We start from the raw sequence: 19,596 nt of genomic DNA on the forward strand, positions 1-19,596 counted from the left end.
CTGAGCTTTGATTGAAAAAAATCGCTGAGGCTTCCAAATTTCCAGATTGCCAAAGTTTCTATGATTGCTGGTCACTCTAATATACAGGGTGTTTCTGAGTGAACGCTACAGTATGTCAGGTTGCCTCCCAATTAGGGGCACAAGTATCGTTAAAACAGACCCACCGAGTTATCGGTACGTAACCCATCAGATAGCGCGTTAAAAGTTCTACCGATAACTCGGTAGGTCTGTCTTAACGATATTTGTGCCCCTCAGTGATGGCAATCCAACATACTGCGGCATTTACTCGGAAATACTGTGTACATATAATTATATTGCTGCAAGTTTTTTTATTGCATACTCTATTGTCAGATTACCATATAAATCCAATATTCACGGTGAGGAGATTTTAATGTTATCAAAGCCCCGCGAAAATTAGCATGCAAACAATGATTACCGTGTTTTTCGGATATTTTATTCTGAGTGTTCTAAAATCATTCAACTATGTTCATGGATAATATCGAAATATTTGAATCAATGTGAATTTCTGTGCAATTATCTCCTACGCCTGTTTAACCATCAACACTAAAAGAAATAGAAACCGGTTGAATTCAGAGCATTTATCGAGTAAGAATTTACCGACAGATTTTCTTTTCTTTTCTTTCGATGTCAGTCATATTGTCTGTCGTGTCTTCACCAATTGAATGATACAAAATTTGAATACAGTTCAACCTCTCAGTAGTTCCGGGCGGGGGTAATAGGGGAAGGCTTTTTCTACGGACCCATGTGCCCACACTATTTTCCTCCGCACTTGCTGGCGAGACTTACACTCACCTCTCAATAGTTCCGATTGCTCTTATCGATTGAATTACGCAAGATAGAGATTTTGGCGCTAGCTGTATACCTCCGCAGGCAGAGAAATATAATTGCATTACTGTGGACATTAGGGTGATCCTTGATAGGGCTATTTTTGAATTTTTATGCTCTCAGGGGCTTAAACGCTTTCAAATTGATACAAAAAAATTCCCTAAAAATTTGAGCTTTCTATAACAAGTTTAAGATAGTCCGCTTTGTCATCGAAGTATCTTATGGAAATAACATGGGAAAAACTTTTTTTGCTCTCCGGAATTTTATAATTCGTTGACGGATATACCGACAATAATGAAAAATACATATTATTGTAGCGAATTGAACGTTCTACAAAAAAAACTCTGATGGATAAAAATCGTTAATGAAAGCGTTCATATGTTAATCAACGTTCAAAGTTTAATTTATATAAAATTGTCATTCAGTCAGGTATACCTACGTAATAAACAACTGTATCATAAAATATATTACAATGTTGGAGTACGAATACACGAAAATAATTAGTTTCACTCGTTGTTATTACGAAAGTAAATGATGAAACTTCACACTTGGAGTTAATTTTTTGTGGTAAAAGAAATCAAAAATGCAACGAAATGGGTTGAAAGGACAATATCACGGCGTGATGACGTTTTTTTTAAGGATGTTGATATATCTGTAGCTATTTCATTTACTATTATAACGATGGAATTGATTTGTTGGATTCAGGACCAGACCAAGTACTTGCATCTGATTCGATATCTACGACTGAAGCAGCCGGTCGAGTTCGCATTGAATTTGAAAAAAATGGAATCGCCGATCATGTGCCTATCTCAGTGCCGGGATTGCTGGCAAAAACGGCCAGGGAAAACCCCGACTTTCCAGCGTTGGTATCCCGTGAAGGAGTCGATGGGCGAAGAGTTACCTATACCTTCAAGTACGTTTTATTTCGAACTAAATTGGCATTAGAACTTTAATCCAGCTATTCAATCGGCGGGATCACTGCCTGACCCGAAGTTAGTAATTAGGAAAATTGACAAATGATTAGACCATTCTTATAGTTTCTCTGTCATCAATGTCGCTATAATTACCTTGAAGTATTCGTAACTCTGCATACGTCATACATATTCAAGAATTGCGTGTTACAATCGTCTGAAACAATTATGGCATTCTAAGCATGATACGGACTTTGTTAAACAATGTCATCACCCCGCCAGTAATTTATGCGCATAAGGATTCACTTAGAAAAAGTAACACGCGTGTTGAGACATTTGAATCCACTTCGATAGGTGAAGGAAATAATGTAGTGTCCAAAAAAGAAAAAAGATAAAAGATATTGCGACTTGTCTGATCACTTTTACAGAACTGCAGACGATGAAGCATGCATTCCAGTTTAAAGAAGCGATCCATATTTCTTTAGTATAGATAACAAATGATTACAAAATATTTATGTGCGCAGAATTTATTTCTTGATCTTTTCTGAAAAATACCATGGGCTGTTGATGTCTTGGATCCATAAGGAAAATGCTACAATATTTTACCGTTTTAGCCTCTTAGGCAGCCGGGTGTCACTCGAAGTCACGTTAATAATGTGAAATCATGAAGTCTTCAAGTCCTCAAGTCATGTGTACATTCAACTTCAAGAACGGTTACCTCCTCGGGAGAGGGCTTCTCAAAAGCCCTAGTTATTTTCTTTTTTCATTTTTTTTATTCGAAAGCTTCAATATAAAAATTATTAGGACCATGTGAAGTACGCTGCTGTTCTGACTGTGTGAACTGCAGACTGATTTTGTAAAGAATGCCGATGATTGTTTTTGCAGCCGATTTCACTTGATGTGATTACGTATTCATTTGAAAACTAATAATATAATGGACGATCCTGAGAAACAACAGGGCGGATATTTTGACTGATCTCTTGTGCGCGTTTGCGTTTTACGTTTGTAATTATTTCTGAACTATGACAATGCAGTCCGAGTTTGAACGATGCTACATGTTACTTAGAATTATATAATAGCTCTAATTCCAGCTCTAATTGCAAGGTGTACGTTCATTTATATATATTCAAGAAGTCACTGTAATAAATGAAGATGGTTATGCTGTTTACGGAAGACGAGTCGTACAAATGTACTAATTTGGTAAATTCTGATATAAAAAGTAGCAAACCATTCTGTTTCAGTATTTATATTTTTTCGTTTCTGACTGATCCCCAAACAACCACCAATTGTTGTGATCATACTGAGATTATAATTTTTATGGACAGAGAATACCATAACCAGGTTCGGATCGTGGCGAGAGCATTCTTGAAGCTTGGACTCGAGCGCCACCATAGTGTCTGTATCCTTGGGTTCAACAGTCCGGAATGGTTCATCTCCGATCTCGCAGCCATACATGCTGGGTGAGCTAATTACGTCAAAAGTTGCAGAATAAAATGATGAACAATTCCTGTGGAAATTCTTACATAAATTTTTGACATGAACATTTTAAAATCCTGATTGTTAATACTTGTTTGCCAAGCAGCGAAGACATAAGTTGTTTTAGTAACTTCCCAAAATTCATACTCTAAAAAATGACCTCGACAGATGAGTGACGTCATGGGATGAAATTTATCATGAACAAACCACTTTTGACTTATGAAGTCGTGTTCGAGACGAAGTATATAGTTCGACACGATGAGTCTCTGGACAATTAGATATTTTTTCAATCTTTCGGACGACTTTTGGCTACAATCTTTTTCGGTTACAAAAATGTTTTGATCTTATTCTGAAAGGATGATGAAAAATAATGAACATGTATTAGATATAGTGTGCTGGAAAAAGAACGCTTCTAGTTTTGGGTAATTTTATTTCTGCAGAGGATTTGCCTCCGGGATTTATACAACTAACTCCGCAGAAGCTTGCCTGTACTGCGCAGAACGCAGTAGAGCTAATATAATTGTCGTCGAGGATTCCAAACAATTGGAGAAAATTTTGGCAATCAAAAGCAAGCTACCCCTTCTCAAAGCTATCGTACAGTATGACGGTGTCCCAACTCAGAAAGGTGTTCTAAGTGTAAGTCGGTTATGATTTCGGCCGTTCTGTTTCGTACTGTATAAGGGAGGATTTGTGAATATATAACAATGAAGTCAATTTTGCGACAGTTTTAAATAATTTTCACCTTCTCATCCACAAAAAGGATAAGGTAAAACGAAGCATTGTAAAAACACCGTTCTATATAGAGCCCAAGAAGTGTATAGTTCTAAAAAATTACTATGTCGTACATAGTCATATTGTTCTATTTTCCTCCATCGGATTCGTGGCTTGATACGACTCATCAATGGTGATGATAATGACTTCTGGAGATATAAAAATTTGTAACGACCTTTTCAATACTTTTAGTGGAACGAATTATTGGAAATCGGTAAGAATGAGTCGGATGACAAGTTGGATTCTGTCTTGCGGACAATTTGCATCAATGAATGTTGCACTTTGGTATTTACGGTAAGTGTCTCAGCCTGAACTTGCATCACAACCCTTTGGATAACTTGCCATATCTTATAGTGATTTTAACATAGCTGTCATTTCCAACAAAGTTGCAGTTATTTCTAACTTTGTGACGTATCTATTTCAAATATTTTTCACAGTAGATTTGAGTTAATCTGTTAGACCTTAATAATGGGTTACAAATTTTCATTGTTGCTTTAGGAAATACAGAGTTGAAATTTAAACCTACATCTTTTATAGTCCGGAACAGTTGGAAATCCAAAAGCAGTTATGCTGAGCCATGACAATCTCATCTACGATGCGAAAGCGATCATAACTTCAGCAAGATTAACGCCTAGGACTGATAGGCTCGTCAGCTTCCTTCCACTGTCGCACGTGGCTGCTCAGGTAAGGCGAAACTATTGTAGGACGAACACCTATTCATTATTATTTATCAGCTGTAAATAATTATTCGATTACTGTGGTGCATGTCTTGCATCGACAAGATTTTTAGACTATACGCATATCAAAATACTAAGTAAACATCTTATAATTATATCTATGACGTGTATGTTTCGAAAAATTATCTTAAAGGCCAAATATATACCTGTTTCTTCGCGTAATGCATATACAAACGTGCAAGTGATTTTTGCAGGATAAATTCCCGGATATTAGAATTTAGTTGTTGGTAGAAGAATTCAGCGTAAACTTTAGTGACCCGAGCTGTCATTTTGTCTGGCGTAAAATCATAACTTATATCCAACGAACTCTAAAAACCAGTGAAGGCCCGAAATAAAGTTCCAAGTGAGTCTAACTGCGTCAACTGCGACCATTTTGATTCCTCGCTTATACAGGTTCGAATGCGATTCGAATGCGCCTGATATCTATCTGTTGGCAACCCTGAAGATGGCGCCTGTTGTACCAGCGACGTAATTTTATCGTATTTGAGCAAATATTATGGTATTTTTGGAATATATTGAAATGTCCATTGATGATGCATAGAATATTTTAAATATAATTATTGCTACCGTATATTGCACCCAATACTCAATTTATTTTATACAACGCGAGCATGTTTTTCGCGTGTTTCCATGCATTTTTTCCGTACACAAAGCGCATGCGTGGAGTACTGTAGAAACCACGTTCAAGTCCTAGGAGTTAAAAGTGGTCATTTCTGTACTGCGCGCATGCGCTGTCGCGAACAAATCTGACATAATGCGACCCTAACCTCAATTTCTTGCTTCGTGAAAAAATGCGTAACATACTCTGTTATATAGTGAATCGTATGTAACGATTAGGAGGCAACGGTCTTTGCGCCTCACGTAATAGCAATATTTGTCTTCGGCTCACCTGCGACTCATATTAAAAACTTACGCTCGGCCCGAAAATTCCGAATTTGCCTCCTTGTTATTTGATGACATGGCGCGAAAGCTTGTACAGGGTGATTTTTAATCACAAGTGGTTGCGGCCAGTCGCTGCTACCGGGTGCATATGATTGGTCACCTTCTATTGTAGACGAATTTTTATTCGCTCTGAGATAAACTTCTGACAACTCGGTTGGATGATTAAAAAACAGCTATCTTCAAAAATTTCATTGAAATCAATGTAGATCCAGTTTCAATTAATCAGTTGTTTATTATCATGAATATTAAAATTATAACAAATATATATCGTAATTAATGTATACATATATTTTCTTATGCATTAGCGATTTTAGTACACCATAAGCAGGGCCGAATACGATATGAGGCACCCCTACACCAAATCGATCGCAGTCACACGCATTCCCTTGGGTATTTTAGGTTTGCAAGTTGCTGTTAGCATGGAATTTTTTAGCATAGAGTTCAGTTTCCGTAAGATTATTGGAGTTTTGAGGGATTGAAAGTATTTTATATAGAATCAGTTAAATCCCAGGTACTTGAGAAGCTGGGATATATTTTTATGTAACTAGCTGCACCTTGTGAAGTTAAGGGGCAGTGGAATCATTGAATCATACTCACATTGATCTTCCTGCTTCTTGTCTGTTTAAGAGATTATAAGGGTATTTTTGTATTGAACTTATGCTTGAGTTGCTGATTTAATTCAAAAAATTTTAAACTTGTACAAATTTTTCAACCAAAGTATAAACTTTTAAAAAAAACCTCAGATACCAGGCACTCCCCAGACAGCTTGCGCCCCCGCACCATGGCGTGGTTGGTATAATGGGTAATTCGGCCCTGACCATAAGTATATTCTATTAAATGAAAATAAAAAAAATAACAAATTATCGGATTGGCTTAGCTTTCCGTAGCGAGACTCACCAGTCGCAAATATTTAGCGAGCTCGCGTAGAGACGTAAATTTTAATTGAATTTTATTTTATTTTATGTTTGTTTTTGATACTCCATATTACCCTATATTTGTGTACGCTACTGTTACGTAATCTTACATCACATCTTGACATGTAATTATCACAGTTGGAAGATACTTATCGTACGGTTGCTAATACTGACTGTAAGAAACACTGTTTTCATCGACATTGTCGAAAATACGAATTTCAAATTGTCGGTTGTTATTTCACCTCAAATATTTTGATTAAAGGAATAATTTTGTTTTTCCAATATGTATTCGATAAATACCTTTTGGTCTCCATGAATTTAGCATGCAAAAATCACTTGTAAATGCGTTACTAAAAGATATGGGTACGTATGGTTGACTATTAAGAATTAAAGATGCTAGTTAGAAAATGATATGAAGTTCATGTATATATAACGGATCGATGAAATTGCATTTCTTCAACAGTAATTTATACTGTAAATATGAATTTATTCTTCTCTTCAAGCACTAATATATGTTAGAATGCATGTAGATGGAGAATGTTTACATTTTCCATTCTTGCTTCCGATAGGAAGTCAAATAAGACGGACAAGCTGTTTAATAATTGATATGCGGATATGCATATCATTAATTACGAGAATATAATTGTTGAAAGATATAAATTCGAACAATTGGTGATTTCGAAAAATTAAAGACGGAGCCAGGAATCGAACCTGGCGTCTAGAGATGCTTAGCCGGAGCCTTACTCCACTAGACCACCTAGCCGCCTTGACTCAGTTGTCGTTAATTTCTCTCATCACCGTTCGAATTTGTTTTCATGTGCCGTGATACATGTGTAAATATGAATTTATACTGACCGTAACTTATACTGACCGAGAATGTGCTAAAATACAAATTTTTCGTGAGATCATATGTACTGAAGAACCTTGAATTACATGAACTTATGAATGCTGATGTATAAAGCTAAGATCCTCGTGCAAAACCATTTTATTTTCCTCAGTATTTCGCCTGTACCGCGGTTTCATAAATAATAACATGCATTAATATTGTTCTAATTTCTTGCAGGTCGTCGATATTTATGCAGGCCTGGCGATCGTCGGAACGGTATATTTTGCTGACAAAAACGCCTTAAAGGGTACCCTGATAGACACTCTGCAGGTAGCAAAGCCCACCGCCTTTTTAGGAGTTCCCAGAGTGTGGGAAAAAATTTATGAAAAAATGCAGGCCGTAGCCCGAAATAACGGAGTGATAAAAACGTGGATTGCAAATTGGGCCAAAGCCCAGGCACTCAACTATAACATAAACAAGATGAACGGAGTGGACTATAAGAGCTGGAGCTATCTGTTAGCTAAATGGCTTATCTTTGGCAAAATAAAGAGCACTCTTGGTCTGGACAAGTGCAATATCTTTGTGACAGCCGCCGCTCCATTGAGTACCGAGGTGAAACGATATTTTATGAGCCTTGATATCCCTATTATGGAGGCTTTTGGAATGTCAGAATGCGCTGGCGCACACACTCTGAGCCAAAATGATAATTACAGGTAATTTTCGAATAATCAAAAGTCTAAAGGAGACGAGATTGAATTTAGTAACGTTAATCTAACGTAATGTTACATTTAAAGAAAAATCATCATTATTCAACTTTAGGATAACATTGAGAGAGTTGAGTTTTCAACAGATGAGTATATAAATACTGCATTGCGATTTACTGAATGTTGAACAATCCTAAACTTGCGGAATAACGATTTCTTCTCAAAATGCACTGTTATATTAACCATATAAACTTCTTTACAACAAGTTCTAAATTCACGAAAATTATAACCTCGAGAGTTTGAAAAATAAGTTTACATAGCTACAGAGTTTATGGCTGGGGGCAAAAGAAAAAAATTAACTGAACAAACTCAAGATAATAAAAATATTTATTACAAAATCGACACTATCTGGATCACATATCAGTTTGTTTCTGATTCTTGTTGAATTTCCAAGATTCACATGTAATGCCGTATACCTACAATTTATTACAATCATTATATTTTCGTATATTCATCATTTGTATATATTACTGGTTGTACAGTAATGTAGCTTTCTTAAAATTTTAAACTTTATTGCTAGTCTAATTGTTAGTATGAATATGGTAAAAATGTGAACTTAGTTACATATGGTTTCAAACACAGAACATATCTCGCTTTCGGAATTGTTTTGGATATCCTAGCGCAATACTGATTATGTTACATAATTTTGCAGATTGGGAAGTGTCGGACCAGTCATGCCAGGCTTACGCTTGAAAATAGACAAACCAGATGCTACTGGCGAAGGCGAAGTCTGCATGAAAGGTCGTCACACCTTTATGGGATACCTTGAAGAGCCAGAAAAAACCAGGGATACTAAAGATGATGAAGGATGGTTACACAGTGGTGATTTAGGCCGATATGATAAAGATGGGTTCCTCTGGATGACAGGTATGTAATATTACCTTTGTACGATTTCATCGGAAAAGAATATATAATACTATGAAGACAAGAAATGAACTGATCCTTGATCGTAAAGGCTGTTTTAACTACTATCGTTTCATTAAAATTGAACTCTCTCATCTTCTATCACAATTCGTTAAATATCTGGTTGTGAGTCAGTACCATGTCAAAATCATTAATATTTCCTTGGTATCCTACATTCCTCTAAGAATGAGGCATTTGGATTTCGTGCAATAACATGTGATATCCTTCTAATTTCCAGGAAGAATCAAGGAGCTGATAATAACGGCTGGTGGTGAAAATATTCCGCCAGTTCACATAGAGCATTTAGTCTTGGCTGAATTACCAGCTCTTAGCAATGCACTTCTTGTCGGTGATATGAGAAAATACTTGACGATACTAGTCACTCTACAGGTGAGTAAATATCAATGATTTCGTTGTTATCAATCATAGTTGGGGAACCAGTATGTCACAAAAACTGATTGTTATAGAATGCAAATATGGGATTTTTTATTGAATCACACAAATTTTGACAAATTGAAAAAATGCATGGTTAATGTTTGCCGTTAAGACATGGAAAACCACATTTTACATAATTAATTCCTGGGCAGCACACATATTAGCACATAGGTGCACTTTTCAGTAAAACCAGTTGATTGTTGTTAGGTTGAAGATACGCCGTTAGTCCAATTTGCACTGCACTGGTACTGTTTTACCACTTTAATGTGATGATCTACCGAAGAAAAGTAGTTTGAGAAATACTGCCCATTTACTAGACTTCGAGAAAAATTGAAAAAAAATACATAGTTATTTTGCACATAACTTGACCAAAAGAAAAACTAGAAAACTCGTGCACTCGAACTGAAATGGTACGTCTTAAGAAAAAATTGCCTCACCAAGTAAAATTGGATTAATGGTGTACCTTCAACTTTACGACAATCAACTGCAGGTTTTCTGCAAAATAAACCTATACGTTGACCTACGTACTGGTTTTCCATTCTCAAACAGTAAACATCAATTTGAAAAAATGATCTTGACCTTGTAGTATACGCGTTGTTGTAGAATCTTGGAAATGTAGGTCATTAATTTAACAACAAGTTTTAGTTGTCAACGTTTCGACTCTGATTGGAGTCATCCTCAGGACAATTTAATGCATCTATTGAAAACATCTGATTGCAATATATTGTTGGTACCGTCGGAACAACATTATGATATATGATAAGAAATTAGAATAATAATAAAATTAACCAAACTGTGTATATAGAAACAAAGGAACACTAACCTTATATAAAGTGGTCAAATATTACAAACGGTGAGAAGTAATTTGATAAAATAATAACACAGTTAAGATGTTTATTGTCACTTTTTTATCCGACGGTACCAACAATGTATTATAATCAGATGTTTTCAATAGATGCATTAAATTGTCCTGAGGATGACTCCAATCAGAGTCGAAACGTTGACAACTAAAACTTGTTAAATTAATGACCTACATTTCCAAGATCCTACAACAACAGTAAACATCAATTATGAATTTTTCAAAAAAATTTTAATTGCTTAAGAAAAAAGTTTACATTCTTATCGTACGGTAATCAGTTTGCGCAACAAACTGGCCCTCTTAAATGCATATGAAAATTTATTGGATCAAGTTATATGATATCATAACATCTACTGTCGAAAGGTTAATTATTGATCATTGTTTTAGACTGATCTAAATCCTGAGACTGGCGCACCTTTGGACACGCTGTCACCATTGACACTGTCTTGGGCAAAGTCAATCGGCAGCAAAGCAAAAACAGTAACGGAAGTCATACAATCCAAGGACCCAGCTGTATGTACTTTTTATCTACACAAACCCCACAAACTGACTTTTTTTTATAAGGACATCGTTGCTCAATAATTAGAACTTAACAAGAATTCATACCATTTTTTCTCTTGAATTTCCCAAATATTCAAGGATTTCATACACTGCATGCATATTTGTCGAGCTATGATTTCTGACATTTCACCAACATCTTCAGAACTGTATGTTTGCTACTAATTTCACAGGTTTTACAAAGATTTGACAAAGTTCGTTCATTCTGCCGATTGAGAGGTTTTATAGACTGACAAAAGTTGACATGCACGTTTATAACAGATGTGAAGAATTATCCGTACCTGGAGTGACTCCTTCCTTTTCACAGATTCACAAGGAGATCGAAGAAGCTATCAAAAGGGCAAACAGTCATGCAACAAGTAATGCGCAAAAGGTGCAGAAGTTCCGGATTCTCCCACACGACTTTTCAGTCCCAACGGGTGAGCTTGGACCAACGTTGAAAGTAAAAAGAAACGTTGTCCTCAAGATGTACGCAGATTTAATTGAAGAGATGTATAAATAGTGAAAATTAGCATAGGTATACAGGGTGACATTAAGAGCTGCAAGACTTCGGATGTGAAGTCAGATAAAACCGGTTATGAGAACATGTTATAAAGTTATCTCTTGCAAAAAGTCGAGCAATCAATAGTGCAAATTATTGGTAGCTCAATATATTTACTTAGGTTATCTTGATGAAAACTTACTAAGCGAAGAATTTTTTTAAATAATCGAAATGAAAAAGGGTAAACGGGGTGGATAATATAACGAAAACACTAGCATTATATATATACTATGTCATTTTTCACCACGAATTTTTCCTACCGCATTGGCGTTTAATTTAGGTGTAATTAATAATAGAATGTTGCAAATGGAAAAAGGTGTAGTCTGTACTTTATGGCTAACGGTCACTCTATTTGCTCTACAACAAAGCGGCATCCGGGAGAAACTAAGGAATATAATAGAATTTTTGAGCAAGCATACAAGTGCCTTTTTATACGAAACAACAAAAAAACAAATCAATAGTCATTGCTCAAGAACTAAACATATACCTTTTTTCAATCATTTATACAAGGGCTGTGCGATGAATCATTTACACTTAGACTGCGATCAATTGTCTTGTCAATCGATCGATTCATCGCACAGCCGTAATTAATACCATGCCGAGACTCTGCATAACCATCACAGTAGAGAGATATAAGTAAATTTGTGAATTTATTTAGCCAACACATCACAGTTATAACTCTAGGTTTCTTGAGTAGCAGCCCCACTTCCATTATTACACATGGGATCGGTCGAAATCAATCACAAACTGAGCCGACACAATATGATTGCCGTTTTGGCCTACACAAAATAGTATACCGCGGTGTATTTTATGTGTTTTTATTTTTAATAATATGTATTTTTATGGTGAAATCCTTACTTTTCACGTACATTATTTAGTTTATTCTAGCATAATAAACCACGACAGAACGTACCTACTTATGAGAACAGACCTACATATCATTTTCGCGGTAACTATAAGAAGGGAAACATTTTCACTCAACTTACTGTTTTAATTGTAAATCGGATAAACTTAGTGATTAAATTGAAACATTACTAAATAATTGGTACAAATTATTATTCGCAAGTTATTTAAGTAATTGTAGTATAATCGGGTACTTAAGAGACAATAACGAAGGTGCAATAATTATGTTGTGAGTTCAAGAGATCGAAGTGCCTCTGGTTCATTTGCGACGAAATTTTTTTTTTGTTAATTGGATGATAATCAAAGGAAGCCGTGTATATATATAAATAGTGTTCATAATAAAATGATGCCGTTGGTTATAAATTATAATTTTATTTTCACATTTATGCTAAATTCAGATAAAATAGTTACGATGAGCCTATTTTACAAAAAGTATAATATGCCACCGAAAGAACTTACTGCAACACGTTCACTTGTCTCGATGTCACAGGTGGAATACTATCTATATATGTATAGTTACTTTTAATGATTTTCATTTGGTGTAGTTAGGTCAACTGAATAGTAACATGGGCAGAAGAAAAAGAGCAGACTGCAGGAAAAGAGAAACACATTAAGGTTTTTTGTGAAAAATACCCATGCCAACTATATTTTTTTCTATATACGTACCAGATTAATTCTGTTTCTAGGGTAAATTCTGCATTTTACGAAGTGTATTTAACCAAAAAACCTGATGTGTCCTTTTTTTCTGTAGTTTCGAGTAAATTCTGCTCTTTTATTCTCTCCGTGTATTTTGAGTTTCAATGGTTCAACTGATGTAGATTCCGCATGACTTTTTTTCCTTTTCTTTTCCTTCCAACTTTACAGGCAACTATAAAAAATTATGTCAGAACTCGTGATATCAAATTGGATTGATTTTTAAACAAATTCCTGCATTTTACTAATTATACGTGTGCAAATGCATGTTTTAGTTATAAAAGAACAGTTTTAAAACTAAATATACACGGGCGATTGAACGGTGGATACATTTAAGGATGATATGAATATTACTTTCATATTTGGAAAAAGATTTAGGAAAATAAAGACAAGGGATTATAATTTGAGTAAAAGAATAAAACAATTGCGATATTACGATAATATATATTAATAACTAGATACAGTTAGTAGCTGTGCAACTATTACGTTACAAATTATAATCAAGTTTCGATAAATGAGCTTCATCGATATGAATACCTTGATGATAACAAGACATGTGTATGTTGACAAAAGAGAAAAAAAAAAAAATAAAATAAAATGCAAAGTAACAACGAAACTCTTATAGAAAAATAGCATTAGCAAATCACAGCGGTATCCAAAATGCAGATCAAGATTAAAATCAAAGCTGCAGCATGCGCATTATTTATTTAATAGATGCATGTCGCGCTATAATCTGATTCAGTGTGTAAGTAATCAACAATTAGGTGCGTCATTTACCAGCAGATCATACTCATTTACAATTCTAAATTAACTTCAATTCAATTGTTGATACAGATTTTGTAGAATTAATGCTATATAAAATAACGAATCAATTTTCTCTTCCAACGTTCTCGTATAGCTGATGCCGATGAGTAAAAAATAACTGGACGATTCTTCACTACTGCCTGTCAGGTCCTCAAAGTGATAATTTCTAGTAATGTTTGCCATATTTGTCATTGCAGAAGCAATGAACTGGCAAACTTTCATTCAAAGTTAGGAAAAAAATTGTATTAACAAACAGACGAATAGAAACTGAATCAGAAAAAACTCAGCCAGGATCCAATTGTCCATTTGACTGTTTGTTGAGGATGACTGGTCACCATGCGATTGCGCTGGTGAAACGCGTTTAGATTTTATACGAACGAATCGATACATCGAATCTTCTTTCAGTGCCAAGTTACACGCACGGCAATAATTTGCCTTACGAACTAGTAGATGTATTGAATTTTTGTTGAATTATCGATGTTTTCCGTTGTGGCACAGTTTCCGGTGTTGGGATAGCATCCCCTGTTGGTAGGACACCGGCAGGTTTTGGTTTCGCCGCTGACTTTTGTTTCGCCATTTGATAGTCCCCAGAATCAAAGTATTTTTGCTGAAAGAATTACACTGTTAGACTGCGATGTAAATTACATAATTATTGAAAGTAAGAGATATATTGTATGATCTATTCATTGATAGCAACTCGATATCTCACAGCTTTTTTACATTAACTGAAAGAAATCTTTTTTCTCAACTGTCAGATAATAAGTAATCAAACTATGTTTTTTAGAGTTCCAGATGTTTTTCAAGTATTTTAAAAATAAAACGGAATAATTTTTTAAGTAATGAACTGAAAAGTTGGCAATGGAATGCAATCATGTGTTTTGAAATTTTGACATATCCAATGTTCTAATGATTGAAAGAAAGATTTGTCTTCTACCAAGTTTTGTGGGTTCGATGATTCTTGAATGTTCCGCCAATAGTTGACTTCTATTCGTGAAATATAAATTTAAGCAATCAATAATATCTTGACGAGACTTGATAAGAAATAATTCCAAGTGATTTAAATCAAAGAAGTCTTTACAAGATTTTTAGGAGTTCAAGTAGATTTTAAAGAATTACAAAAAGATGAGAAGATTGGTTGATTTGATAGACTGTGTTTAATAAATTTGTAATCGAATATCTCAATACTTCTTTGATTCTTTCTTCGAGCTAACTAGCAACATTCCCATTCTAAAAAAGACATGTGACATTGAATCTCGAAATATCACTGGTTTCGAACCACTTTTCCATGGAAATGATCGGTTGGATTCATTTCAGTTTATATCGAACAACGAATGCAATGACAAAAAAATTTCTTTACTTTTTCATAAAACCTAACGCGTGTGCAAATGTGTATGACGTAGCATATGAACATTTTACTCCTACTGGCATCAACATAAGCTTTTTATATTTTGTTTTTCGTTTTTTTCTACTGAATCAAAAAACAATTAAACGTATAATAAAGTTATACTTTATTCTGTTTAATTTAATGTTAATACATTGTCAACCAGCTCAACCAGAAGAACAGTGAGAAAAATTTAAATATGCATTGTCACCCGATTATGTAAAACATTTTGGAGAACTTAAAGGTCGAAAGAAAAATGTATGCATGTATAGATGTTTTTCTTTCTGCAGTCGGTTGGAGTTTAGAAAAATTTAAAGGATGACACGAATTATGGAAACTGCAGAAACGGAAGATATATTGCCACTTTAAAATTCTATGAAAATTAGTACACAACAGTACAAAATTGGAAAAACAAATTTATTTCAGAATAATTTTGACTTTTACACATCGCAATTAAAGATGCTATTCTTTATTGAAGATCAATACAGTTGAATGGCTAACACTTTACAAATCATCACCTGTGATTACATAAACTAAGGTATGAAAACAACAGATAAATCAATTTTTTAATACTGCCAACAATTCATATCAATTGATTATGAATTTGACAACTGTATTGCTCATTTAAATGTTCGTATGCACTGTTTTTGAAGTAAAAGTAACAAGTAAAAAAAGAAAAGCATGAGCGTTGTTAATAGTTTCAGTAAAACAAAGATTTAAATAACAAAACTGATTTATCTTTTTCGAGAACATGTAATTGATCATAGAGTCGCAAAATTATTTACGTTTACCATGAACAATTATGTGTACAGAGAACTCTAGTCCGTAAATTGCAGGAAAAAAACCTGTGAGTTGATTGTCACCCCTTTAATAGAAAAAAAATCATTTTCTCTTGGACAAAAAAGCATTTCACTAACAGATTTTCACTAAAAATAAATTTAAGAATCAAAACAAAAATTTAGATAACGGAAATCAAATTCATAAAATTAGTCTATCCCCTGCACGGTGATACTGCTAAATTGTGACCGATTTAGTAATATTGTCAACGGAATTATGATTTTTTTTACAGATTTCTCAGAAATTTTTTACTGCAAATAACTTTACATAATCTTGACAAGCCTTGAAAACGGTGTCTGGCAGAAATATGTAATTTCTTGCAGCCTACGGATACATAACTCCAGAAAACAATTGGATTGTGAGATCCGATCGATCGTTTTTACATAGAACAGTCCACTGTGCATATCATTATCATTTGAATATATTTAAGCTAGACAGCGCACAGGAATTTGTATCCATTCCAAGGTTATAAACCTAAATTCTCTAAATGTTTAATTTACATTTATTGAATTTACATATTTTAGTTGCTCTTGTGAAAAAAAAACAAAAACTGGTCGTTTCGGTACAAATACAATTTTTACCAACCGTGAGCTACTAGATACGTTTTTAAGACCAAATCGCTTTTGTTCTGAGAAAACTTTGGTTAATCCCAGCTCTAAAAAATCCTGGATTAATTCTGCCTACAGGCATTGATTGCATAACATGGACTAAAAAATAAAATGAAGCTCATTGTAAACATATCTTGCACAGAATATGTTGGTACGAAGTAAAAAATTTGAATTCTAAATTGAAAACGTTTGGACTACTACACAGATACAACTGACTGCACGCTGAATTTTGAAATCTAGAATATAACTTTTTTTTAAATAATGTGTAATTAAAAGTTTTACAAGCGAATAAAAAGCACAGAACTGAAGTGAATGAACATCCTATAATAAAATAGTAAACTTGTTCCATAAATTGAACAGAATTCAAGACTATAAACATATCTGTTACAAGATTTAAAACTTATGAAAGCCTTCTTATGATTCCTAGAGTCTGATGAATGCTTTTGGCAATAAGTACTAAGTATAGAATTGCATATTGAATATATCTCTGTGACGGAACAACCAATATTTATAGCTGCTTTCTGCTTTACTCAGCGTTTCTGGCAACCTTATTGTTTAAAGTCAAATCTGAGAATGTAGAGAAATACAGTAAGATAAGAGCAATAAGAATAGATAACAATTACCGCCACTCACAATAAGAGATTGTTAAGAAGATAATTACGCTCAATTTTTGATGGCCAACAGCCTCCGTTAAAACAATCATAAGATTTGATAGGAAGGGAGCGTTGGCTACGATATGGCAAGTATAAGACTCACATAGGACAACGTAAAAAATATCCCAAGTATACAGTACTAGCTCCCAATGAGATATGAAAAAAGTTTGGTTATTAGGCTACACTGCCTTATTTTTATCGACATTGGTACATTTGGTTGTTACGTCTGCCTGCCTTCCTTATGGAGGGGCATTTATCTTCCACGTCCGTCTATTCTCGCTTAAAATTGGACTCAACTATTGCAGGTATTAAATTAAATAATCTCAGAAAAATTGTCTGTGATTATCTTTGCAAGTTTTATATATTTCTCTATTTTGGGGGAAAAGGCTATTACATGGCTCGAATCATAAAGATGAAACAAATATATGTCACATTATATAGTTGAGAATCTAGGTCATTTTGCAGTTATACTCACTCCTTTGGCTAATCTTTTCTGAAGAAACGCAGAATGACCGCTAATGGGGCGTCCGCCAGTATTTGGGAATTTGGCCCTAAGCTTGGCTTCTTCTATTTTTTCAATGTCATTTGACGACAACTGCAACAAGAACAAAGTGTCAATTACATATACCTATCCATCAACAGAATGGTAAAAGTTAACGGTTCAGCGATTAACATCAATACAGATTATGCTATATATATAATGTGACTGTGTACAAATTTTATTAAGAGTGAAGACGAACTTACCTCGATTGATTGAGTTGTTTCGTCTGTTTGTTCATCTTTCTGATTGTCGCACATCCTCGATTGTTTGTATATGTATGTTTACGTATAATTTATGTATTAACGCGGAGATGAAAAATATAAACGATGGAAAATAATATTTCGCGAAATATGATCCGTAATGTCGAAAAGAAGAACCAAACCTGTATAGTTAGTTCAACCAGCTTTTCGACTTCGGTATTGCGAGGTTACGAACGGTCGAAAGCCGATTAATATAAGGTTACTTTCGAATGGGGTTTTGGCTTTTATCACGTTAATTCACACAGACAAGCTACGTTTTACTCGGACAAATCTTCGAACTATTTATGAAGGCCAATGGATCAACAAATTCAGAAGTCAGTTACCAGTTCGGAACTACTGGTTAATAGAGCGGGTTTTATTTGCCCGTATAAAGCCATGTTCACAGCGCATCGATTTCATGCATTTCGTTTAAGAAAGCAACCAATCAATGACAAGAGTTTGGGATATTCCTCTTGAAACCATCCACCCGATTGGTTGATCGTATTCATGACAGTGTAGCATCCGACCGGAACGTCAGTATGTTTTATCGACTATTATTACTGCAAATTTCCACCAGGTACCGTTCCGACGTCACACATAGATGCCAAACTTCGCTTATGCCTGGTCCAGCCATAAACATATAAGAATAGACCGCGTGAGCAGGCTGAGAAGGCGAAAGCGCGGTAGAAAGAGAAAGCTGCTTATAGGCCCCCCTCTATCCTTGTCTAATCGGGCATGCGCGGGACACGCGAGTCGTGTAGGCCAGTATACTACCAACGAAGATCGAGTCACAGAGAAGCGTACGGCCTGCAGGCTATTTTAAGCAAGAAAAGTTGGGGTGCTCGGATGAGCTATCACCCCAACAGCTAGGTGTCGCTAGTGGCGCCTTTGCTTGTGAGGCTCACGTACAGCGTTCTATACTAATGCGTACGGTGTGGGTGTGTTGGCTCCGACCGGCGGGTTGGGGTGATCGTGCTAACTCTCTATTGTCGACCGACGGTAGAGCCATCTTACGGATTTACGAGTCACGGAAAGTTTTGTTTCAAGCGGCCCATAAGCCCACCATAAGCCGTACGCTTCTATGTGACTCGATCTTCGTTGATACTACATTGCGAGAGAATGCTGAGCGCGCATGCGCGCGATTAGACAAGGATAGAAGGATGGGCCCATATACAGCTTTCTCTTTCTATCCCGCTATCGCATTCACCAACGGGCTACCTCCGAGCTCGCGCGGTCTATTCTTATATGTCTTTGGGTCCAGCCCCCTGGCTCTCACCACTACTCGAATACTAAAAAATTGTAGGCGTTTTGTCCCCGTTTTTTAGTTCCTCTACGTGGCGCTAGTAGACTTCTGACATGCTCGCTGCCCTCGTTGACCGTGTGCAAGCTCGTCAGGCAACCCCCTGACACACGCTGCCAAAAGTAGTTCGCAAAATCTCCCTCGATTCTGCCGC

The 19,596-nt window shown here is 35.4% G+C and overlaps 2 protein-coding genes and 1 long non-coding RNA gene across 5 annotated transcripts in view; 1 reads left to right on the forward strand and 2 right to left on the reverse strand.

The window, feature by feature from the left end:
- Positions 1–13,646, forward strand: part of LOC124309418 (very long-chain-fatty-acid--CoA ligase bubblegum) — a 26,418-nt gene extending 12,772 nt beyond the window's left edge. For all 3 annotated transcript variants that reach the window (XM_046773076.1, XM_046773075.1, XM_046773077.1), the window contains 10 exons: positions 1,552–1,759; positions 3,083–3,217; positions 3,674–3,869; positions 4,197–4,298; positions 4,542–4,688; positions 7,661–8,136; positions 8,840–9,054; positions 9,329–9,480; positions 10,772–10,897; positions 11,250–13,646. In XM_046773076.1, coding sequence (XP_046629032.1) covers positions 1,552–1,759; positions 3,083–3,217; positions 3,674–3,869; positions 4,197–4,298; positions 4,542–4,688; positions 7,661–8,136; positions 8,840–9,054; positions 9,329–9,480; positions 10,772–10,897; positions 11,250–11,444 — 1,952 coding nt within the window. In that variant the 3' untranslated portion in view covers positions 11,445–13,646. The remainder of the gene's footprint in view (positions 1–1,551; positions 1,760–3,082; positions 3,218–3,673; positions 3,870–4,196; positions 4,299–4,541; positions 4,689–7,660; positions 8,137–8,839; positions 9,055–9,328; positions 9,481–10,771; positions 10,898–11,249) is intronic.
- Positions 4,650–5,112, reverse strand: LOC124309421 (uncharacterized). The gene is made up of 2 exons (XR_006909242.1): positions 4,888–5,112; positions 4,650–4,738 (listed from the first exon to the last, which is right to left on the reverse strand). It is a non-coding gene; the product is annotated as an uncharacterized LOC124309421 (long non-coding RNA).
- On the reverse strand, positions 11,984–18,528 carry LOC124309419 (alpha-endosulfine). Its single transcript, XM_046773078.1, has 3 exons — positions 18,107–18,528; positions 17,838–17,957; positions 11,984–14,490 (listed from the first exon to the last, which is right to left on the reverse strand). The coding sequence occupies exons 1-3, from the start codon at positions 18,158–18,160 to the stop codon at positions 14,320–14,322; spliced, it is 345 nt and encodes a 114-aa protein (XP_046629034.1). The 5' UTR covers positions 18,161–18,528; the 3' UTR covers positions 11,984–14,319.
- Between the last annotated feature and the right edge of the window lie 1,068 nt (positions 18,529–19,596).

The sequence above is a fragment of the Neodiprion virginianus genome, chromosome 7, assembly GCF_021901495.1.
Source record: "Neodiprion virginianus isolate iyNeoVirg1 chromosome 7, iyNeoVirg1.1, whole genome shotgun sequence".
Lineage (NCBI taxonomy): Eukaryota > Metazoa > Arthropoda > Insecta > Hymenoptera > Diprionidae > Neodiprion > Neodiprion virginianus.